This window comes from Cupressus sempervirens, chromosome 5 (genome assembly GCF_028749045.1).
Source record: "Cupressus sempervirens isolate cs-2001-9-10 chromosome 5, ASM2874904v1, whole genome shotgun sequence".
Lineage (NCBI taxonomy): Eukaryota > Viridiplantae > Streptophyta > Pinopsida > Cupressales > Cupressaceae > Cupressus > Cupressus sempervirens.
The window spans coordinates 605,934,570-605,960,621 of record NC_143122.1 but is presented as its reverse complement, the minus strand read 5'-3'; the positions used below and the strand labels follow the sequence as shown (position 1 = coordinate 605,960,621).

At 36.6% G+C, this 26,052-nt stretch overlaps 1 protein-coding gene across 3 annotated transcripts in view; it reads right to left on the bottom strand.

Annotated features, from left to right (window-relative positions):
* The window catches only part of LOC149557353 (uncharacterized), a 112,199-nt gene extending 88,303 nt beyond the window's left edge, over nucleotides 1–23,896 (bottom strand). The window contains exons 1-4 of one of the 3 annotated variants that reach the window (XM_089832023.1): nucleotides 23,696–23,896; nucleotides 23,389–23,584; nucleotides 6,390–6,487; nucleotides 6,181–6,302 (exon numbers count right to left, since the gene is read on the bottom strand). In XM_089832023.1, the coding sequence (XP_089688149.1) occupies nucleotides 6,181–6,302; nucleotides 6,390–6,450 (183 nt within the window). In that variant the 5' untranslated portion in view covers nucleotides 6,451–6,487; nucleotides 23,389–23,584; nucleotides 23,696–23,896. Of the gene's footprint in view, nucleotides 1–6,180; nucleotides 6,303–6,389; nucleotides 6,488–23,388; nucleotides 23,651–23,695 lie in introns of those variants that run through there. The other 2 variants (XM_089832025.1, XM_089832024.1) reach the window with 2 other exon arrangements.
* Nucleotides 23,897–26,052: the final 2,156 nt, after the last annotated feature.

Below are 26,052 nucleotides of genomic sequence, written 5' to 3'. Positions count from 1 at the left end.
ATCTAGCCTCTGCCAAAGCACCTACAGCCCTACAAACTTTTGCATTGTCCGTAATTACTTAGACAACATTATCATGATCCACACCCTCTATTGCAGCAATGAGAATCCAAGAAATAAACTCTGCATCTTTCACTTCTCCCTCATAGTCAACCACCCTCAAAAACATTGCCCCCTTGGGGGACATGACAATAACATTGATCAATAAACAATTTTTGCAATCTTTCCATCCATCAGAAACAATAGACACACCTATTTGAACCCAATAATCTCTAAATGGTTTCAATTGGGGCTCTATAGATTTTCTTTTTTTTTGCCAATAAGATGGTGTGCAGCTTTTCAAATCTAGGACCTGTATAACCAGAAGGTGCATTACTTATTGCTATTACCATCTCCCTCCAATATGGTGATCTCACCAAGTTGAATGGAAGACCATTCGCAAAGAGGCAACATGCAAATTTTTTCATTAGCAATATCTCTTGCGTCATTTTCAAATGCCTCCTCTAATGAACCTCTCTTGCGAGAGGTGATTTGTGGTTCTACTTCGACATCTTCATCCTCTATAAAAGGCATAGACAAGAAGGGATGTCTAGACTCTAGAGGTTGGCTAAGAGGGTGGAGTTATTATTTTTTTCCCCGAAACTGTAACTAGCTTGTTCTCCATTTGCAACCAATTTGTCAGCATATTTTTGTTCTTTTATGACTATTGTTATTTGTCCAACTAACAACCCCTTCTTATATGGCCCTGGGCCCTCACACATTTTAATTTCTTTACCCTAGGACCCAAAAAAAGAAGTGTGACTCGATACTAGGCGCTCTTATACTGTGAGTTGTGAAAATTACATTTTCAAAGAAACCCCCCAACTCTAAGAAGTGGAGAAATTCTTGCAATGTGTCTCCATAAAGAACATAAAGGATATTACGGTAATAGATAGTTTCTATTATCTCTGTTTAGTATCTAATGCTTATCTATTGTAATCTTTTGTAGATATTAGAATGTTTCCAATATTTAGTTTTTGTTTCTAGAATACAATGTTTCTATTCTTTACGATTGTTTCTTAAGGAAACATCGTTCAATCTCTTGTATAAATTGATCTCTTGATCACTGTTAATGACAAGCAAATATTTTCCAATGACTTCGTAATATGGTATCAAAGCCAACACTGTAATTTTTTTCGAAAATAATTATAATTTCTTGGTTGAAATTATCTGCCTTTTATTTTTGAAATTACTTGCATGCATATTTGCTTCCAACTCTCTCTATAATCCAACTACGGTTTCCGTTCAGAGTGATCTAAATCTGCTGACTTTTGATTCTTGGTGGTTTTTTGAGAGCTCAACTGGGTTGTCATTAGATTTTTCTAGATGCCTCAATTTTCGAGCCAGCCGATCCAAAAATCAACAATATATTCTTTCTGGGTTTTTCAAGCTCTCTTTTGGGTCACCCTTCAAATTTTCTGGGTAGAATCTACTTATTGAGGGTTGCATGTACTTGCATGTGTTGCTTTACCATGCAAAGTCTCATGCTTTGCCTCCCTTAAAAATTCTAGTGGGTTTTCATAGTTTTCCTCAAAAACAAAAAAATTAGATGGGTTTTCATTTTTTTTTCTCAATTTTTTTTTGAATGGGTTTCCATAAATTTTCCCTTAAAAAATTTTGATTCTATTATTCGCAATGTTGTGTGGGATTCCTTTGTGGGTTTGTAATTTTTTCCTCAAAAATTATCTGTTGGGTTTTACCGTTTTTCCTATTAAAAAACGAAGCTTTGTAATGTTGGGTTTTGATTGATTTTTCACCACAAAAATCATGGTGGGTTTTGATTGATTTCTCACCTCAAAAATCATATTGGGTTTTGACTGCTTTTTCACCTGAGAAATCATGTTGGGTTTTGATTGATTTTTCACTACAAAAATCATGTTGGGTTTTGATTGATTTTTCACCTAAAAAATCATGGCTTTTTGTGGTTTGTTTTGGAGCATCATGTTCATCTGCAAAGTTTTGGAGCGTTATCCAAAGTACCATTAGCAGTATTCTCAGCAGACATCCTCTGCTCCAGATTCAAAGGGCTCTTGAAAGAAAAAAAATTCAATGCAACTATTGCCACAAGTTTGGTCACATGAAGGTTGAATGTCGAAAGCACTTAGCTACCTTATCTAAGCAATCTAGTTTGCAGTCCATAGCGAACAATGCGGAGCACCTTGAGCAGACAAAATCTACCATTAAGGGAGGGTATTACAATAATAGATAGTTTCTATTATCTCTGTTTAGTATCTAATGGTTATCTATTGTAATCTTCTGTAAATATTAGAATCTTTCTAACATTTAGCTTTTTGTTTCTAAAATAGAATGTTTCTATTCTTTACAATTGTTTCTTAAAGAAACATCGTTCAGTCTCTTGTATAAATTGATAGCTTGATCATTGTTAAGAACAAGCAAATATTTTCCAATTACTTCGTAATAAAGGAGACCCTCTATCAATTTTAAATTTTTGAGATCCCTCCCCATCCACTAACCTTTGACTACTCGTTGCAATCCATTAAAAACTAGGAAAAAACACACTTCACAAACCTGAAAAAAAAACTCATCAAAAACTTGAAACAACCTATCAAAAAACTAAAGAATATGGTTGAAATGCATATCTTTAACACTCAAATCTGCTTTGTGGAAATTATTTGGCACTCCAGAATCAATCTCCTTCAAATACAATCACCTCAGTTTAAACTAGCAAGATGGAGAGAGAAAATGTGAAATAAAAGTGTGCTTGGAGACTTCATATGGGGCCCTTTCAAGGTTAGAACAAAACAACAATAAAAAAATGTGTTTTTAATAAGTTTGGACCCACTTTATTTTTTGATTTATGCTGGTATGCAGGGGTATGCACGAGGTTCGCCTAGGTATAGGTTGGTTTTGCGCAGGGTCCATGCTTAGCCATGTGGGTCCACATGAGTCCGCGTGGATCCTACACAAACCCCGCCTGTACCCAAACACAAACTCATATCTAGTTTGCACCGGGACCTAATTCAAGGGTCCAAGGTGCGAACCCAATAACTTAGATGTACACATCTCACTACAATAACACAACAATAATTACCACTAAGAAGTCCAAAGACTCCAAACACATTATACATCACGATCATTGCAATGTCCCCATCACTTTCACAACATTTCGACCAAATGTCACAATTTTGTGAAGTCTCTAGAGAGACAAAATTGCAAAAAAATAGATGGTTCACATATGGTCTTCAATATTGACATCATGATTATGCTAAGGAAGATCTATAAAGATCGTTTCGCTCAAGGATATTGACTAATGACATGTACAATAAAAGGAAGTGACATCAATCAATTGGGAGATATCGAGTTAAGACTAACTTGTATATTAATGATTCGAATGAGTAGAGGGTGGTTGAATCTATAAGGATCATAAGATAGTTAGCATCAGCTAATAAACACCCTTTAATCATCAAGAAGGATATCTCAAAGATGATCAATATATTAGGGTCCACAAACATAACTGGAAGAGAGCAGAAGTAATATAACTATTGCTTCATATGATAAGCACCGTGATACCTTGTATCAGAGATTCACTACATACAAAGGATCCTAACACATATGATTAAGCAGTGATTAATGGAGGAACCACTTCTAACATGGGAAGTAGTTAATCTTGAAAGACTCATCTTGTGCACATAAAAGGCAGCAATAACGTGATATTCTTCAACAGATGGCATCTTCACATAATGGTTTTGAATTGAGGAGTCTTGTTTGCATAACCCATCATGGTCTTTAAGGAGCTGGCCATTGTCTATAGAATACAAACACTTGGGATTAGAACTAACACAGACCCTCAATGCTAATGTGTGTCGCTATATCATATAGCAACGGAAGTAGAAGGACCGCGATGCATATAGAATTGCATCGATTTGCTATCAATTAGCCACTAAAAAGGAACAGTCAAAGGAAGATATATTAATTACTAAGGAAGCAATTATGAGATAACAAACATATCTATATAATCTCAATATGATGATAATCAGTTGTTAGCAGCAGGTATTGATCTGTATGAAGGTAGAAAATATTAGAGTCTAATCAATAATCATCATGAAAGGATACACCCAGAAAATATCAGATTGATCATGAAAGATAACCGTATTATGTTATGAAACGGTGTGATTGGTTAAGGAGGTGATCATGGACAAGCACAGGTCATGTGTCTTGCAAACATGACTTATCCTTCCAACTACGACATATGAAGAGGCGTTCTCGATTTCTCAAATGATATCATCTTTGGAACTTTTATCTCTTAATATCCGTATTGAATCTGCTCAATTGAGCATGTGCCATTCGGCATTAACAACAGTGATTGCAGGCATTAAAAGTGTATATCAGAAACAGCAATATTACCATATTTGCATAATTACTTTGTCACATCAGACATAGCCAATGCATTGCTGCAAGCAATAAATAAAGATTGCATACTTCTATTGTTTATATCAGAAATAGCATCAATGCATTATCACCGTAAGTGGTAGAGAACATCATATCCATAGCATATTTCACATCGATATACTAGACATTGCTATTTATCACATTGCATACACATATTGTTGACTGGTCTGAAATAGCAGTTTATATTTTGCATACTCTCTTCATTACTTAGTCCAAATGCAAGAATTTGGTAGAATCAGTGAGAGAAGTTGAAGTAATTGTCCTGATATTCTAAGATATTGAAAAAGGGGATGTTACAATCACATAACCCATGTAAAAGAAGAACATTAAATAAGAATCCAAGAGCAATTAGTAGCAAATGGAACATCCAAAGGCACAATGCCAGAATAGAATCAAAATGACAACAAAAAGATGCAAATAGGAGAGGCACTACATTTTGTACCATTTTATTTGGTGAAACTAGGATAATGTCGTCATCATTGTTATGATCAAAAAATCCTTTTACTAAACTAAACAAACAAACTTTAGAAGCTTCACCATTTAAATCAAAGATGACAAACACTTCAGAAAACTACCTTTAAGAAGCTTAAGCCGACAACTGTTAATTAATGCCAGTTAACTCTTAAAATTGATTTTGCAGTAACTGTGATATTCGGTGAAATATCTCACAATGCAATGTAAGGGGGATCTTGGCTTAAATCAGTTGCAATGATTCGTATTTAAAATGAAAGAAGAGTTGTTTTCAAGTGCGACCAGCATGAGTCATGATAGGTATTCTGAATATACCCGTACTCGAAGAGCTCTCTACGTTCTATATCATAGAGTGTTCATGATGGTCACTGATATGTACGTTTTCCAAGTATTGATCCTATAGTCAAATGCAAATGGCTGTCTATCTTAATTGTTCCCTGCAATTTAGAGCCAGAAATGAAAAGAATTGATTCAAATTTTAAAGCTAGACCGTCTTCAAGTGTTCACAATTAGGTATTTGCATTGTTGAACTTCCAGACATGCTAATTACTAAGGGAAGCATGGGAAATACCATCATGACATCATTCCAAAATCTATTAAGCTTGATGGATTGAGAATTAAAAAGGACTATTTTATAACCGTGTACTTTTTGAATGATAACAGCATCATGTTAATGAGTGGCCTCCAGCTATAGAAAGACTAAAAGAATCTGTTTGAAAAAACAGCCAAGTCACCCCATTGCTTCATGGAGATGTGCGAGGTGTCATAATCAGATGGTATATTCATGGTTATTAAAATTTAAGAAAAGCCAAGCCAAATGTTGTGAATACGATATAGTGTGTTCAGATAATTTGTATAGCTTTTTTATATAAATAAGTTGCCTGTTTTATAAGTACAGTTTGGTATATGATGTCCCTACTTTTATAGAATTGCCTATTTTGGTATTTCTACATTGATTGATCATTGATTATTAATTTAGGAGTGGTCACAAGTCATATGCCCCTCCCTAGGCAGGTGCATTTGGGGAGCATTAGTCATTTCCAAAAAATGCATCAAAATTCGCAAAAATGCATTATGTACATTAATTTTCTTTGATCAGAAAGATAATCTTACTGAATAAATATGCAACTCAGAAATACATGTGTATCTCCTGCCTGCAGCAAATACTAAGAAACACATGCTCAAAGCCATCCCATCCCACAAAAAAATAGGTCCTTGACAAAGTATGAAAATAAATTATATTGCAGTTATGGGACTATGGACCTGTGTAGCTTGAGATTGATGCAAAACAGATTCCATCTGCCCTCGGGCACTTTGGACATAGCCTACAGCTTTACCAGCTAACCTGCCAGCAGCTCTAGCAACCCTTGGTACATCTTTTGGCCCTGCAACAAGAGACAGAAGTTTGAAGATACCAAAATTAATAAGAAATCATGACAAGAAAATATACAATACAAGGTCATTTCTCCCACCAATAACAGCAATAGTTGCTCCCAAAATTAGCAGCACTTCTCCATAAGAGAAACCAAACATTTTCTCATGCAGAGATGCAACAATATAGACTCAAACTCTGCAACCAGAACAAAATCTTAAGTCAATATGATATCAAAATAATGTGTAAGTTTACAAAAACACACATTGATATGTTTACGTAAACACTTTTAATCCAATATCCATGTACATATTCATTATAATATTATGTTATAGCCATCGTATGCAACTCCCCATTTTGATAAAATAATTAAACAATGATCCCAAACATACTGTGCAAGCCTGATTCCTCTCTCAATATCATTCTTCATTGTACAATCCTACTAAAATATGAGACAACCAAATAGAATAATCTGACTTAAAACTACCTACTCACTGTACTATTAGAATTTAAGGATCAAATTAGCCTATCAAAAATCCATTAAATAATTTCATCTACTAAAAAAAATTCTTCTACAAACAGGATGAATAGAAAGCAGTTTAAAAACAGAGTAAGTTTCCAATGCAAATGTGAAAATATATATTTACACATTAGTGAAAAGATGCATAGACAGGTTCAAAGGAAACTGGGTGAATCTCTTATTTATTCTAGAATAAATAAGCTGATAATAATCATAACTATTAGGATTATCATGTCCCAATAAATATAAAAAGATAAAATAAGAACTAAATCATAATGCATCGGCTCCCTTCTATCTGAAAACTTATCCTCCCCTTCCCCCCAGGAGGCTATAACAGGTGTCAAGGATGCTTTAGACCTGAATATTGTACGCTCAATTCACTAAAAAACAACATGAGCCAGTTCATAAAACATAGAATCAATTCAATTCTAAGCTGATGTAGGCTCAAAAGATTGAAACTATTTCTTACAACCTCTGGTCAAAAGACTCCCCTCATAAGTCTTCCTACGATTGGTTGGTCTCAAGACTGTAATGGACACCCAGGAATGCCCAAAAATTGAACCAAGGCTGAAATTATATTAATGCTGAAAATGCTGCAATCAATTACAAAGAGATGTATTCCAAAGGCCAAACCCTACAGGAATGACGTGTAGAATGTTACAACAAAGAATGAACATCCTCTATTGCCAAAAGAAGGGAGTGTGATTCACACATCCAAGCTCTTATCAAATGCAAGTCATAATCATCCGATGATCAGCAATATGACTTTCAGCCCTATTTATCCTTTTCTTCATCCTTCTGGAAAGAACTAAAACATTAATTAATTGCAAGAGCTAGAAGCTTCCTCCTTCCAATAATTAATGCATACTCTAGAAATTCCTCCCTGGCAATAATTAATTAAATCACGAGAGGCTTCCGTCCTTCCAATAATTAATACATACCCTAGAAGCTATTAATACAAAGTCGCCTTTTAATTTTTAATTGAATGACTTTAATTTTTCTTATCCTCAACTTAGACTTTGGAGAACGTGAAGGCTAAAACATGGGAACATTACAGGTCCGCCCTCCTTGAAATTGCTTGCCCTCAAGCAATCTTAGTCTTGTTTGCTGTAGCACTTGCTCACTCTCCCAAGTAGCATCTTCCTTTGGCAGATATTTCCATTTGACTAAATATTCTTTAATCAACCTGCTTCGCAGAGTCCTTTCCCTAGTATCCAGAATAGCCTCAGGAATTAATACAAGCTTTCCCTCCTCATCTAATGGTGGTAATTCTACTGAAGGCACAACTCTTTGTCCGATGGCTTTCTTAAGCCTTGACACATGAAACACATTATGCACCTGACTATTCTCTGGAAGCTCTATCTCATAAGCAACCTCACCCACCTTGCGGATCACTTTGTAGGGGCCATAAAACCTAGGCTTCAACTTCTCTGCTCCACTTTTCTTGAGTGATGACTGTCTATATGGTTGTAGCCTCAGGTAAACCATATCCCCAACTTCAAAACTACGCTCTATCCGGTGCTGGTCAACATACAATTTTTGCTGATTTTGGGCTTGCTATATATTCTCCTTGAGCACCCTCAAAATATCCTGACTATCCTGCAAGAAGTTTTTTGCTTTGGGCACTCTACCATCTCCCAAAACCAGATCCATGAAACTAGGTGCTTCATAACCATATAGTGCCATGAATGGAGTCATCTTAATGGACGTATGATAAGCGGTGTTATAACAGTACTCTCCCATATGTAACCATTTGACCCAAGCCCTCTGCTGTGTAGTCACATAGTTCCTCAGATATCCTTCCACCCATTCATTCACAATCTCTGTCTGCCCATCTGTCTGTGGATGATAACTAGTGCTAGGTGTAAGTTCAGTACCACACAACCTAAACAGCTCTTGCTAAAAAGTGCTCATGAATTTACTATCCCTATCACTAACAATGAAAGTAGGTAGCCCATGTAATCTGAATATCTCTTTAAAGAAAAAATCAGCCACCTGTGCTGCTGTATAAGTGGATGGAATAGCAAAGAAGTGAGCAAACTTCGTCAGTCGGTCAACTATCACAACCCAATGATGAAGTCCATGGAAATACTTTCCCATTTCCTATTTGGAATGGGCAAAGGTTGTAACAACCCTACAGGATATGTGTGCTCTCCCTTATTCTGCTGGCAAATTGTACACTCCCTCAGATACTTCTGAACATCATCCTTGAGCCCTTTCCATGTGAACCATTCACAGATCTGCCTATAGGTCTTAAAGACCCCTGGATGTCCAACTGTAGGTGCATCATGAAATGCCTTCAATATTACTTCCTTAAACTGTGATGAAGGAATCAAATATATCCTGCCCTGAAACTTTATCAACCCATCCATCACCACACAGCGATCATCATGTATGGTGCCTGCAATTACTCCAAAAGCCCAAGTGTCCCTCGCATATTCTTCTGTGATCTTATTTCTCCAAACTCCTGTAATCTCAGCTAGAGCACAAATATGAAGCCTCTTGGATAAGGCATCTGCAACCACATTCTTCTTACCTTTGACAAACTCAATGTCAAAGTCATAAGCCTGTAACTTCGTGATCCACTTCTGTTGTCTATCATTTAAATCGCGTTGGTTCATGAAGTATTTGATGCTGTTGTGATCGGTTTTGATAACAAACTTTCCGCCAACTAGGTAGGACCTAAACTTAGCCAATGCATGCATTATAGCCAACATCTCCCAATCATATATGGAATAGCTTCTCTCCACTCCACAGAGCTTCCTGCTCTCAAAAACAATGGGATGCTTCTCCTGCATCAAGACCGCTCCGATCCCGTCTCCTGATGCATCACTATGAAGCTCAAATGGCTTTGTGAAATCTGGTAGAGCTAGTACTGGACATGATGACATCACCTTCTTGAAATGATCAAAGATTCTCTGAGCTGCCTTTGTCCATGTGAAGGCCCCTTTCCTAGTAAGGTCTGTCAAGGGTGTAGCGCGTTGTGAAAATCTTTTAACAAATCTCCTATAAAATCCACAGAGACCAAGGAATCCCTTAAGCTGTGTAAGATTTGTTGGAGTAGGCCAATCAACAATAGCCCTAATCTTTTCAGGATCTACTCGAACTCCCTTACACTGATAATATGTCCAAGATATAGTAGCTCAGTCATCCCAAACTCACACTTAGATTCCTTGGCATACAATGATTCTTTTTCCAAAGTAGACAACACCATCTCAAGATGTTGTAAATGCTCCTCCCAAGTCTTACTAAAAACTAAAATGTCATCAAAGAAAATCAAAACAAATCTCCTGAGTTGCTCCCTAAATACCTAATTCATGCAACTCTGCAATGTAGCAGGGGCATTGGTTAGCCCAAATGGCATAACCAAAAACTCGAAGTGGCCATAGTGACACTGAAAAGCTGTCTTCTCAATGTCCTCCTCCCTCATCCTGATCTGATGATACCCTAACCGTAGATCAATCTTTGTAAAAAAGCATGCACCATGTAACTCATCAATTAGCTCATCTATTCGTGGGATGGGATATATGTTCTTAATGGTCTTCATGTTTAATGCCCTATAATTAATGCACATGCGCATTGTCCCATCCTTCTTCTTTACCAACACTACTGCTGAAGCAAAGGGACTCTTACTAGGCCTGATATGCCCTATTTCCAACAACTCCTTAATTGCCTTCTCTATCTCATCCTTATGTTTCTTAGGATGACGATAGGGAGTAATCATGACTAGTTTGGCTCCCTCTTCAAGCTCAATAACATGTTCTATCCCTCTGTTAGGAGGAACCCCATGCAGAATCTTGCCAAATACCTTAGTGTGCCTGTCAAGTATCTCCTAAATCTCTAGTGGATGACTCTTCACCTATGGCTCTTGTGAAGTTGGCATAGTGAAGCATTCTGCTGCCCACTCTATGTTACTATGCCGAAAAAGTTTTTGCATTCTCCTCAGGGAAACTACTCTACAACTCCCATCTGAAAGTCCTCTAAGTACTACAGTTCTTCCCTCATGCTGAAACTTCATCTCCAATTTTGCTAGGTTAAGTGTGAACTCTACTAGCGAGGCCATCCATACCATGCCAAGGATGATATCATAGTCTCCCATGTCTACCACATAGAACTCATCTTCCAACTCATAGCCATCTCCAAACTTGATGTGAAGATTAGATATCTTCTGAGTGCATAATAGTTTTTCACCATTAGCTACCATAACTCTAAATCCGGCGTGCTCCTCAGTCTGTAGACCTCTCTTGGCTACAAATTGTGCATCTATAAAATTATGTGTAGCCCCAGTGTCAATGAGTGAGATCACTTTCTGCCCTTGGATAGTACCTCTGACCTTAAATGTGATTGCCTTCTAAGCCCTCGTTAATCGTGCTAATGACTTCTCATCCTCAGGAATGCTACTCTCCTCTATAGTGCTATCCTCATTTGAATTTGAGTGCCGATCCTCTCTCTTTGACTGTAACTCTTCTGTTGAGAAATACTCCATTTGATTTGTCTTAGCCTTGAGAGGACACTTACGAGATAAATCCCAAGGCTCTCTACAATGAAAACATAACTTTTTCTTTCTTAAATCATTCAAGGTGTCATTATCCAACTTATCTCTTTTGGGCTGAGCATCCTTGTGAAAAGGTTTTTTGTCCTTCTCCTTGTCCTTTTTCATATAAGAATCCTTGTGTTGAAATCTGCTCCTAAATGAAGAAGGTGCTAAGTCACGAGCCTTTTTAGTGGCCTCCTGCAACGTACCTGGGTCATGTCCCTTGACCCAACCTCGCAAGGGTTCTGAGAGTCCATCCATAAACAACACTACTAACCTCCTCTCTGAAATATCTGTGACCAACACAGCTATCCTCTGAAACTCACTGATATATGTTTCAACTGATCCCCACTGCTTCAGTTGTGCCAGCTCCTTAAACTGTAATTCAAGATCCCTAGTATCAAATCTCTCTATGAGCTTCTCAGTGAACTCCTCATAAGATGTGATCTGATTATGTCCCAAGGTTACCATGCCATGGTGCCACCACTCATGTGCTGGTCCATCCAAGTGAATAGTTGCATACTTTATAGCCTCCTCTTTAGGCATAGGATTCAGCTACAAGTATGTATCCATCTTCTGCACCCAAGCTCGTGCAGTCATCTTCCTTGAAGCATCATAATAAGGTAAAGAAAGTTTCCCCACTTTCTTTCTCAACTCAAAGTTTTGACTTCGTCCTCCTGATCTGGGCATGTGTCTCATCCTCAAGTCCAAGTAATCTCTGAGAGAGATCCGCCTAAAACTCCAACCCACTAGCCTCCCAATCCCTCCTAAACTGATCCTGTAACTCTACAATCTATGGTTCATTAATCCGTTGAACTGGTTCTCTGGGTGGAAAGGTGGGTAGAAGAGGTCTCGAGCTGGTTGTTTGAGTTTGTCGTGCAACATGTCTAAAGTTATCAGCCTCATTTCCATTGTTGTCATGTCCATTATTACCATTTATGTTGTCTCAGCCTCCATTATCATTACCCCTATTATTGTTGTTTCCATTGTTGGCATCACCTGGATTAATATTGATGCCCATCTATCTAGCCATTAGCTACAACATCATATCCGTTCGCCTATTCTGCTCCTGTTGCATCATATCCATTCGCCTATTTTGCTCCTGTTGCATTCGTTGCCCCTCCTCTAATGTACCCAGTAACCTGAATATTACATTTTCTTGGTCGAAACTGGTATTTCTATCATCTCGGTCACCCATGGTGCTGTCTTGTTCAAAGAATGTCTCCTATGTGTCTGTATGACTAGATTGTATGTCCCTCTACACAAACGAACTATCCCGTTCGTTAAGTGAGTCCGAACGCCTACTTTGTCTTGCTCTGGTATTGCGAAAATTATAAAGCCCTTGTCACATGCTCAAACATAAATGTTGAAGATCTCCACAGGATGGTAGGACTTATGGCTCTAATACCACTGTAATGGGTACCCACCGATTATAACTTCATGAAAGCCTTTGCAAGAAAGCTCTGATACCACTGTAATGGACACCCAAGAATGCCCAAAAGTTGAACCAAGGCTGAATTATATTAATGCTGAAAATGCTGCAATCAATTACAAAGAGATGTATTCCAAAGGCCAAACCCTAAGGGAATGACGTCTAGAATGTTACAACAGAGAATGAACGTCCTCTATTGCCAAAAGAAGGGAGTGTGATTCACACATCCAAGCTCTTACCAAATGCAAGTCATAATCATCCGATGATCAGCAATATGACTTTCAGCCCTATTTATCCTTTTCTTCATCCTTCTGGAAGGAACTAAAACATTAATTATTTGCAAGAGCTAGAAGCTTCCTCCTTCCAATAATTAATGCATACCCTAGAAATTCCTCCCTGGCAATAATTAATTAAATCACGAGAGGCTTCCATCCTTCCAATAATTAATACATACCCTAGAAGCTATTAATACAAAGTCGCCTTTTAATTTTTAATTGAATGACTTTAATTTTTCTTATCCTCCACTTAGACTTTGGAGAACGTGAAGGCTAAAACATGGGAACATTACAAAGACCCTCTCAATTCAATTATAATTTATAACCAGGGGGTGGCAATGGGCAGATTGATGCAGGGGCAACCACAACAGACACAAAATCTGAGCCAAAGAGACCTCAATCAGTGATTTTCTCTGTTTTGCAAGTTCCCTGTTTGTACACTTGTGAAATAGCGAAACTAACAGAAAGTTTTCATTGGTTCGCAACATGCCTGTTTGCACACTTGCGAAATGGCCAAACTTTCGCCATTTCGCAAGCTCCCTTTCTGCCTACCTGTTAAACAACAAGAATTCTTCCAAAAGCATGTTGCAAAGACATCTCACTGGTTAGGAACACTCACGGAATGCCATGGAGTATAAAAGCTGTAAGGAGCAGCCACAATTCTGGTTTGTGGATCTCTGATCCAAAAAATCTGAAGTGCGTATGCCATATGGCAATCCAATGCCAACTTGGACCTAGGACCCTTAGAATATTAGATGTCATCTCTAGGTGTCTTTAAGATGTTTAGTTGAGTTTCAGTCGAGCAGAAGGCAGTTAGACAAAAGATTCACAAAAAGACAAGAGGAATCAGCACAAAGACAAAAACATGCAATGATTGCATTTTGACAACAACGCATTCGGTTAAGAATCTCTCACCTAACAAATATGGAAGGTGAAGAGTCTGTGACAGAAGGAATATGAACTGCCTCAACTCATCCTAGTATAGATTAGTTCGGTTGTACGAGCAAGTGGAAGTGAAGAAGTGAAGTAATACCGAGTTTATCAAAGTTTTCCTGTACTGTTTCTCTACTTTCTGTAGGAACTTGAATTATTGTTGAGCTATTGAACTGTAGATTTTTGTGTTTTCTTGTGAAGTAGGAGGTCAGCTCCATTCGAGTTAAGACTTGGTGGATTTCAAAAGTTCTAGTGTGTTGTAGTCAATTTTCCTAAGATTGGTTCTAAAACCCCAGTCTAGTGAGGGCTTTGCAGAAAACACCCTACTACTTGAAGATTCTACAGTAGGTTCTAGCGGCCTTTTGGGGATTCAAGCAATAGATATGCCCTCTCAAATAAAGTTGGTTTCATGTTTAAATTTGCACAGAGCTGGGAGAAATTTGAAGCCCTAGTTGGGCATCTCAGTGACCGGTAGTGTGAAGTTACTATTTAGTGCTACAATAGATGTAAACGGGTCGTTGCTGATTGGTGAAATTGATATGTTTTAGTAGGACAGACATAGATTCAAATTGGTTTGAAGCCCTTAGCTCAATTGTCAATAGTTGCTTCACAATGGAGACCTGATTAGGCTTATTAGACCTATTGTCCTAATGGGTGATTTGCTAGTCAAATGTTGGGGTTGGGTTTTGAAAGTCTAGAATTTGTTAGTTGTCCAAAAAGGGTATCTGAATCTGTGCTTAGTTGTTGGGGTCCATTGGGGTTTCTAAAAGCTAACCCCTGAAAACCAGTTCAAGAGGCCTAATTGTCACTAGGTCTGTCCAGTCCTATTTGATGCAGAGTTTGGTTATGACAAAAGACGATCCAAATTGGGATAAATTGGATTAGACAAGTTCGTTAGAATGTTTATTAGTCTCCGTTGACTCTTGGTATTTGACAAAGTTTTCATGAGTTTCAAGACAAGAGTCCATATTGGGGTCCATGAGATAAATGGTGAAACCTTGATAACCAGGAACGGTCATGAAGTTGTCCTCATTGTGAGGAATGAGTGACGATAATATGATTCTCAAGAGTGGGTCCACTATCTTCCAAAGTGCCTCTGTGTCACAGATCCTAACTAAGTGGAGATAATTGGGTACCCTGTTCAGTGTTCCCCCTCCTCAGGAAAATATGTGAGAATGGGTACCAGAAGATAGAAAAGAAACATGTCATATGGCAAACTCACCAGCTATCTCTTGTGGGTGGAATCCAGGTTGTTCCAAAACTTATTGCATCTTATGCAATTTACCATTTCTCTGCTTGGTTATTTGCTAATGTTCAAAACTACAAAAAAAATTGAGGGATTTTATTTGGTCAGTTCGCGAAGGTAATAGTAAGATACACACTGTGAACTGGGTCTGGTGCTGCTTGCCAAGAAACATTGGTGGCTACAATTAAAAGACCTAAAGATTCAAGTTATGGAACTTGCACCCAAATGGATTTTCATAGCCATTTAAGGATACAAACCTTGGAAAATTCTTATTGGAAATAATCTAGAACTTTCTAAACCAATAAAGGGCAAACATTGGGGTTCTTTGCATTTACAAGATATTCATTTGTCCAATTTAAAATTGATTTTTTGGCTCCAACTGTGTTTTCCAATCTTAAGAAGGAATGGTTTTGTTGTCCTTAATTTTGAATTCACAAAATTGAGCAACACTATGAAATGTTTCCATGAATTCGTAGGTGAGTTTCACTAAGTTTGCCATTTGAAATGATGTTTTACAAAGGCAATCAGCTATCCCTTGAATTGTCCCAAGACTTACATCTTTCAGATATCATTTTTTAAGGTTTTCAATGAGTTTTTCTTTCTTTCTTGCTATGATGGGTTTTTCTTCCCTAACTATAGGGTACTCAATTTTTGGTAACCTTTAAAACCTTTTTTTGATTTGTTGTGATTGTTTGGTTTGTTTTTGGTTTTGCTTTGTCACTTTTAAAATCCCGCTCATTTTGAGCTATCTTACACCTAAATCAAAGCTAAATTTTAAGAAATAATGAGGAATTAACCTGCAGGTGGGGTAAGCCTGAATGCAAGTCCTTGTTCTTTGTTTAAAAGTCTGCGATGTGGAATGAAAAGTCTTAAAGTAATGAAATGTGGTCTTTTTGTAAATCAATAAATACCACCTTGGGTGGTATTTACTTGCAATGTGGAATCAACACTCTGCATTACATATTTGCAAGGAAATATGTGAACTTTAATTAGATTTTAATGCATTGGTAGGCTTTTCAAACCCCATTACATGTCTTTTCTTTTATGTTAGAATGCTTGGAAAGGTGCATGAGAAACCTGTTCTCGGAATAAAAGAATATTTTTAGTAACACTATAGTTGTTAAGTGGGTTTCTTAAGCTTGTTTGCTATTTTTTAAAGGAAAACATGTTTTATTTGTAATGATGATTCAAAAGCACAGTTATAATCAAAAGGGCATGAGACATTATTTGCGAAGGCCAGTATAAAGCTCATCTCTGCTTTTTTTGAAGCATTTGGGACTTGAAAACATGATCCAAAAGTCCGTTATTATTGCCAAATCAAGTTATCATTGTTTTAATATAAAAATCGATTTGCAAAGAAAAGAGAAAAATCCATCATCAGCTATATAAAAGCAAGACAGTGATTTTAAATGCAAACACATATAAAGCTCGTGCATATGGGAAAATTACCTACAAAAACAATGCAAAAGCCCATCATCAGCTATCATAGAGGCAATATAATATCCCCAATGGATATTCTACCCAGATTGTTGCACAGAAATTTCAACTAATATTTGCATGTAGTTGTTTTCAAATTAACCAACAAAAATACAAAATACACAGCAGAAATATGGTCTTCGGAAATGAATATTACAATTAAATCTTCAGTAAGAAATAACAAGATCCAATCGTTACAGAACTTACAGAAAGATTGGAGAAGCAGAGATATGAATCGGTAGCACCAATGAGAGACTTGAGTCATATCTCCAGTGATGGACAATGCATTTTCATCCATTGCTTCCAAGCTTGAGGGTTTTGTCCTCAAACCTACTGAAAGTTGACGCTTTCCCAAACTCTCCAAGAGAGAAATATAATCAAAATATATATCAAGCATAATCATAATGAGCCTCCCACTGTTCTTTTAAAGCACAACCCTTTGACTCTTTGTAATGTCCCCAATCCAGTGCTTCGTATTTTAGGTTTTATTTTCCTTGTTTTTGTTACAAGATTCAAGAATTGGCAGATTAACAGATTTCCGGATGATTGATTGATTAACAGAGGAACAAATGTGTTCCTTATAAAGAATTACAAGGACATTGTTTCTAAAAAAACAACGTAGACTGAAGACGAAATTAGAAACAAAATTGAAGACAAGATAGGAAACATTCCTATTTGGACTGAAGAAAAAAGAGACAGGATAAGAAACATTCCTATCTACACTGAAAGACGGACTACAAACAAGTAGTTGACCATTATAGAAAGTATTTAACTAGGGAGATAATATCTTAATACCCTCCCTTAATGGTCAATGTATGGATGTCGGAACATTCTGGGATAACTAAGACCCTCCCTAGATCTACAGAATGCTGAAACCAAAAAGCTTTGCCAGAAGAGTGCTATGACTCGAGTCTAAATAGATTGCAATTACAAAACTTCGTTTTTGTGAAAAAACGGTAAAACCCAGAATCTCACGCAACCTTTATTATAGACAACATGAAATGATTTTTAAGGAGAAAATCAACAAACCCATCATGCCTGGGAGTGAAATGTCGGGAGGCACCGGAATCTATGTACCAGGCAGAAGATTTCACATGATCTGTAGGTATGCTGGCCATAAAGGCATGGTAGATAGATTCTTTCTGCTCTGAGTGTTGGTCAGCATTGGCTTGCTTTTTAATTGAGTCTGACTTCTGATGCTACTGATACAGATGCTCATAATATGTGAATATCTCAAATGGCACAAACTTCGAGGTGAGAAAATGAAAGACTCAAAAAAATCGGAGAAGTACCCAAAAGATAGCTCGAAAAACCCAGAAATAATATATTATCGAAATCCAAATCCACTGGCTCGAAAATTGAGGCACAAAAATTGAGGCACCCAAAAAAATCTGATGACAACCCATTTGAGATCTCGAAAAACCCACCAAGAATCTATAATCAGAAAAAAATTCCGAGCCCAAAAAGTAGGGTTTCAAAAAAAGCAGCTCTGGCTGAAAAAAGCTTGAAAAAAACTCAAATTTCTTGATAATAATGGCGGATTTGTTAAACAAAACATTGTTGGCTTCCACCAATGAAGTCGTTTTTGGATTGTGAAGTTAAAAACGACACTATTTGTGCAAGAAAGACACCATAAACTGCACTCAGAAAAGACTATGCCCAGATTTCCAAAAAAAATTGAAAGAAAACAGACCCAAAGAATTTCGAAAATTTCAGTCACGAAATTATAAGAGTTTTCGAAAAATTCCTTATAATGGCTCTAATACCATGTTACAAGATTCAATAATTGGCAAATTAACGGATTTCCAAATGATTGATTGATTAACAGAGGAACAAATGTGTTCCTTATAAAGAATTACAAGGACGTCGTTTCTTTTTAAAAACAACGTAGACTAAAGACGAAATTAAAAACAAATCTGAAGATAGGATAGGAAACATTCCTATCTGGACTGAAGACAAAAGAGACAAGATAGGAAACATTCCTATCTAGACTGAAAGACAAACTACAAACAAGTAGTTGACCATTATAAAAAGTATTTAACTAAGGAGATAATATCTTAATAGGTTTTTCAAAAAAATGATCCTACCCTTTTCTCTTGTGGTTACAATATATATCTTTCCACTTCTAGAGTCATGCCTTTAGGGAGAAGGTACAATATCATTTTATTAATGAAAGGATTTTTATTTATTTATTTCTATTAGTAAGAGGCCAGAGCCAAGATTAATTATTATTATGTGTTGTGATTAATTATCATTATTTATTAAGCTTGGGTAGAGTTGAACCCAAGACCTCCCAAAGAAGACGCTCACAATTTACCGTTGTGTTGTAGGCTTTTGCCTATTAATGAAAGGTTTATATTAATATTATTGTTAATTAATTAATTAATTAACAAATCCATTTATTTATTATTTTATTCTATATTTCATATTATGATTACTACTATATAATATAATATTATTGTGTATGTACTATGTATAATAATCTTATTATATATGATAATATTATGTATTTAAATAATATCATTTACTTATATTATGATTATATAATTTACTCATTTTTATATTTTATCATTATTACTTATATTATTATTTTTAAATATATTATTTCAATAATAATATAAATAGAGTATATTGAATTTTCTTTTATTATTATTCTATCATTCTATTATTGTTTGTATTTCGAATTGTGGGCATCAAAACAAGGGATGTGACACTCTTCATTTCTCTTTTGCCTAGCTATTCATATTCCTTTCTCTATTTCTTTATTTCCCTTCAAAATGTCATTTTCCACTTAAGTGGATAAAGTGCTATTCTAATAATAAAGTGACATATAATAATATGTACTTAAGATTTAATAGTCACTTTATTAAAAAATCATTCAATCTTTGAGCACTAAAATTACTGATCAAATGGACTCAGATAAACATGTGTGATAGCTCGTTGGAAAGCTCTTGACAAGACACTCTCAGTCCAACACTAAAATGCCAATAATAATGAGCCCTACTAACTTACTATATATAGTAAGTATCTAAAAACCCTACAGAAATAATTTTGATTGGTCTAAAACCAAAATTGCCCATGCCAATTCTCATTTTGACCCTTGTACAATCCTAGTTAGCCCACAAGACAAAGGCAAAATGGGATAATGACACGTATAAATTAATGGCCTAGAAAAGGGGACATAACAATCCTCCCTTCCCATAGATTGCTTGCCCTCAAGCGATTTGCACTTGCCAATTGGAACCAAATGCCTCGATCCCATGTCTGCCTCGAGAATGATGCTTTGCCCATCTGTTGCGCTATACTGGTATGAACATTTCCAACCTCGGAGTTGTGAAGCAACTCATCATGAACCAATGCACAAATCAAATAAATGCCAAGATCCCAAATTGTCTCATGTGCATACTCGGTCAGGTCAACCTACCATGTGCAACTATCATAAACGAAAATATTCTCTATCCAATTGAGAGCCTCACTCCAACTGAAACCATAGGTACCTCTAAAGCCACATGATGATGGGAGCTCATCATCATGCCAACCTCTATCAACAAATGGATGAAATAAATCTCTCCAACCAGCTCTGTGATGCCTAACCACCCATTGAAATGCTCCGCCTGGATCCCAAGTGAAGACTTGTGTAATGTCTCTAATATCACCAACCAACTCTTGTAATACCCGCACCAATGGAACTGATACTACTTGCCAAAAAAACACAATCCCAACATCACCATGTTGGAAATAGTGGAGTAATCCTACGGTAGGTGTCACAATAGTGAACATCTCAAAAGAAAGCAACTTGAAAAGACCCAACTTGCTTTCCACAACTGCGCAAGGATAAACATCATGTCAACTATCTATCTCCTGCGCACGAGAATAATCAACCAAAATTAACACATGTCCAAAAAAGCCAAGGATGAACCAATATCCTCTCAAAGCATTGAACATGCTCCAGTGCTCAACTGTGAACCCTATCTATAATCTTGATGGCAATAAGGAATCCGATACATAATAGGTGTCCCTACAAGTAATCTCCCACAATCACCTAAGTCAAATTACTTGCAGCTTCTAGTCCCATCTTCTAAAGATGGCAACCCTCCATCACACAATGGATGATACAATCCCTGAGCCAATCCACACCTATGCATCATTAAGTCCTCCACGTGTGGACGAAAAGAGAAATGGTTAGCACTCCTCATTGTACGATTGTGATAAAGAACACCATTCTTGGTCAAGGGCTCATCACTAAACATAATCAGTACGTTGAATGCAAATAAATCATACTCATCTAGGTCAACCCTCGTGTTATCATCATTGACAACCTCCTCAATTGCTACATCTAAATGTTGAGCTAAAGTAGACAGCGACAAATTTAATTTTCGATTAAGCTCAACAATTTGATTTTCAGCTACCCAAAGTGCCACTAAGGTATCCTCCTGGGTGTCCATAGCATTCTTGAGCTTGTTGGTACATGTGTCTACTTCTTCTTCCTTCCTCCTCAATGTTTCTGAATAAATCTATGCAAGATCAAGGACATGATCATAATCTGAAAGAAGATGTAGAATAATCCAATTTCATTGTTTACAGCACTTCTTGGAAAACTAACAATTGCAAAAATCCCTCTTTGAGTCCCTTTTGTTTCCCCTCCAACTGTTTCTTCCAAAGGTGTTTTTCAATCATTCCATATACATCATCAAAACATGATACAGCTTCAATAATTTTATCTTCAGTTACTTTCATTTAACTCTCCAAATTAGGTGAACGAGTAGGTGTAGGAGAGAAATCAGATACACCTGAGGTAGGGATGTACATTTCATCACATATCAATGTCATAAATGTCAACTTTCATGTCTAAATCAATGTCATAAATGTCAACTTTCATGTCTAACTCTGTATAGGAATAGGGACAGCACTAAGGTCAAAAACAAATCCATCACAAGGAGAACTCACACGAGTCACACCATATGTAGGCACCATTAAACCTAGACCAAAGTAAGAATCAGCACCCACATAAGATGTGTAAGCCATCATCATTGGCTGATTGGAACACTTCTTCAAGTGGCCTATCAATCATTATCTCCAGTTCACCCACCAAGAGATTTTGCACTCCTTTGTAGATGCCTCATATTCTTCGTAAGATTGATCTGAATGCATGGCCAAGCCTGCTACTATGTCTTCATTATCATGCATCTCTTCTTCACATGAAGATTCAGACACTTCATTGGAGACATCCGGTGACTCAAGCATACCCCTTGAATTAAACCATCTTCAATTTTCGTAGCCATATATATTTGGATGTTCCCAAGACTTCTTGACAACAATAATCCCCTTCCCGCATTAACTTTGCATATGTTCCTGACAAGCGAAACACATCTGATTCTTGCTCTCATTTAAATACCAGTAACCTATATAGTAAATTTCTCTTCATTCGCTACTCCTTTTCAGCCTTGCCTTCCATGTCTTGTCTGAAATGTTGTCCACCTGCAGACTAATTATTTATTACTGAAAACTCCTCATACAAATATTCGCAAACTCCTTGTACAGATAGATCATGAGCTATCTTACGGTATTGTTTCCTTGCCAAAATATTCTTATGTTGTAATCTTGGATGAAGGTTTATGTAACCAATGAAGGGTAAATCTTTTTTAACATGTGTACGAAGAGTATCATATTCATCTAGCATGTTGAGTACTTTACTTATTGCGCTCTTTTTTGAATCTCGAGAAGTAACGTCAACTTATCGTGGATAAGTTATCACAAAAAAGTTTCAAAATATTGTAGAGAACTTGGTAAAATGTTGATGATATTTCTCTGTTTTATCGCAATAAATAGCAAACTTATCGCCCACAGGCCTGTTATTGGCAGGGATGGCCCAGAAAAGGGAAAAACACAATTTTTTTGATTGGAAAAATAGATTTGGCGAGGAGAGAAAGGGGAAAGAGGATAAAGAAGGTACCGTCAGAATTGGAAAAAATGATTTTGAGTTCCCGATAAGTTTCTGACTTATCTCTGATATTTCGCAATATCGTTCTTTGGTGCCCTTGGCAATAAGTTGCCAATAATGATATTTTGAACTATGCTTCGCTCCTTAAATCTTGTTGTAAATTCTAGGTTAACTGTCGCTGAGCCTGACCATGGTCCTCCATGATTCTTTCTATACTTGGCAATTTTCCCATGATACCACTGAAAGATGATAGTCTTGTTTCTCACCTTTCCTTCCAAGAATTTTGTTAATTAATAACCTTGATGGGGTCTAACTGAAATTGTTCTCAGAATTCGGAACTTGACTAACAAAGGTCTTAAAATGAAAGTTTCAACCTGAAGTTGTTTGAGTCTCCAGAATTCCAGTCACTGATGGTCTGATATAGATTTCAAAGTTTAAACCTACACTTCTTTATATATATATATATATATATATATATATATATATTGAAATGGGCATCTGACGTACAGGTCACATTTGCAGGCTTATCATATAAAAAATGAACTCCTAGGAGATTCAACAATAAGATACAATGTTTCCAGCCGATACTAACTTTTTCCCCACCCAGATTGTACCCGTTTACCAGTATAATCATGCACATATATATTTCATTAACATGACGGGTCTATATATGATACGAAATCTTCTATTTGCAATTTACAAGAGGGTAACTGAGAGGAAATAAAATATGAAATTGTTGCACCTCGGAATGACTCCTCCAAATGACTTGACGATTGAACCGACTAGCAATGCCGTTTTCCCTACGCACGCCCAGCAATTTATACATTCGAGCAACGTCCAATTCGTGATATTGAAAATGTGGCAGAGAATCCACACCCTAGCTGATGATGAAGAAAAACACGTCTGAATCCGCCTCCCAGAGATTTGAGCTGACGATACTATACCCAGCAGGGATGTACACGGTCAGCAAAGAACTCTCGCATTAATCGTAATTGATCTGCCCCTATAATGCTATGAAAGCTAGAGAAGCATAAACAATTTCCTCTTACCACATATAGTACCAATGCCAAGGATTGTCTTCTCTTGTAACTTTCGTTCAGCTCCAAGCAAATGAATTCCCCAATTGTAAATGTTTTTAACTTTCCTCTGCACGAGTTATTGACGACAAAACTCTTCAATTTCCGCGATGCGTTTGGTTATATTTGTACCCTTCCGCTTGGTATAATATCCAAACTGACTCTACGTTCACCAAACGTTGGCTTCCAACAGATCATTAAAATAATAACCCGATAAATTTCTCCGCCATGGTAATATTTTTCGAAACGAATTCATAAGGTTGCATTAAGAGTACAATAAGTTTAACACTAGTTTGAAAATTGTTTAATTTATTTGAAATTTAAAACTTATTTAGATAATTAAAAATAACATTCATATTTGTGCCATAAAATTGGAATTGTACAAGTGTCACAAAAATTATGTTCATCAACTACAATAATAATTGTTTAAGATGAAATTTGGAAATTGATACATGTTTTCTATTTATATAAATAATTCTCTCATTATTATATGTATTGTCAAAGAAAATCAATATGTCATTGTGCGCTTATGTGTCATTGCTTGCCACATTTGTTAAAGAAAACTATGTAGTCAACAATCATCTTTGGATAGTCATTCTTGTATTTGGTCTGCCAAATTCTTGAACCCTGTGTACATGTCATTTATTTAATCGGTGTATCTCGTGTATTCGTCAAATTTGAATTGACAACTTTGCATTTGTATTCTAAGTAACGAAAATAATAAATTTGAATCTTACCTGTAGTGGTTATTGTTAATTTGGTTTTATTGGAGGAGTATTTGAAAATGATAGAAGGTGAGTATCCTCTTCTTTTCTTCGCACAATAAATGGGTTTTGTTGCATACGTGCATATCTTTCAAATGTGAATGATGGTTGAATACGAAGGTCTACAAGTTCACAAACTCTTGATATTGGCGTGAATGTTAGCCCTTGTTGGTCTATGTTCCCAAAGTCAGTTGTTGCTTTCTGAAGTGTAAGCCCTTGATATTTGTGTATTGTTAGGGCTCATGCCATTTTTAATGGATTTGACGGTGGACACCATGACTTATTGGTATTATTGGAATATATTATGGGTTGTTGTGGTCCCATGGTGGCCCAATATAGTTTTTAAATTCAACAATAACAAACAAAGGGAGTTGAGGTGGTTTTTCATTGTCATTGTATACAATTTTTTCAACTTGTCCAAGTGCACCATTGACAAGTCCAGTTTCTACCCATAAATTTGCACACAACATGACCTCTTGGTCAATACATAAGAGGACTTTCTCTTGGAGTTGTTCTTTGTCTAGCTTTGAGCATGGTAAACCTTAAGTTTCTTTGCACTTGATATGGCAACTAGCTTTGCTAAAGATTGCAACATGCATTTGCTATAAACTAATACCATTTCATTTGTGGAGAAAAGATGTATGGATGATGAAAAGACATTTTGCTCTTTTGAGCTTATTGTAGAAATTGATCTTGACATTAAAAGCCTCCAATCTACAATTGTTGGTCTTGCATTCCATAAATTTGATAGGAATGTAAGGAATTGTATTTGAGCATAACTATCTCCACTTTGGCGAAACATTTTTTCTAATGTAACAATAGTTGTGAAACTGTGCCATAGTGTGACACCATAAGAGCTAAAGGCATACATTGGGATGTCTTTGATTGGTGGCAGTTGTCCCAAGTCGCCAAATAGAATAAATGAGCATCATCCAAAGGAAATGTGGTTATGAGCAGGAAATGCTTGTCGCAACCTCATCTAATTTTTTTTCTGATAACTTTGGTCCAATGAAACACATTTCATTTATTAGAACATAGCGAATGAAATACATGCTCTCTTGGAAGATTGCTTGTGCTTGTCCCTAGAGGGGTGTCATTTCTTTGATCAGTATTCAAAGGATAGAATGAACTATTGATGCTTGAATATTGAATGTTGCTATGCCTGTAGGTGCAAGCAATAGCATTGGTGATTGACCATGTGGTGTTTTGTTCACCATTGTGTACTTGATGCTTTTTATCAGGTGTGACTTTCATGTGCCTGTTGTGCCCTAAACAATAATCTTCAATGGTAATTGTTGAGTGTTAGAATATAGATGTGTAGAACAATATCATATGCTTTATTTTGTTGTATTGACAATCTAGTTTGTTATAGTGGATTAAGTAATTGTGGGGCTTGAAATGGTAGGCGATTGGATTGTATGAATGTTATAGCTATCTATTTTTGTAGAGTATTGCATTCTGAATCTTCCCAATTGTTGTTCAAATCAAATTCACATCTTCCTAGCATGTCTAGATCATTTAGGTGGATAGGAAACCTAGGGTACAATCCTGCCAAGACTTGCCATT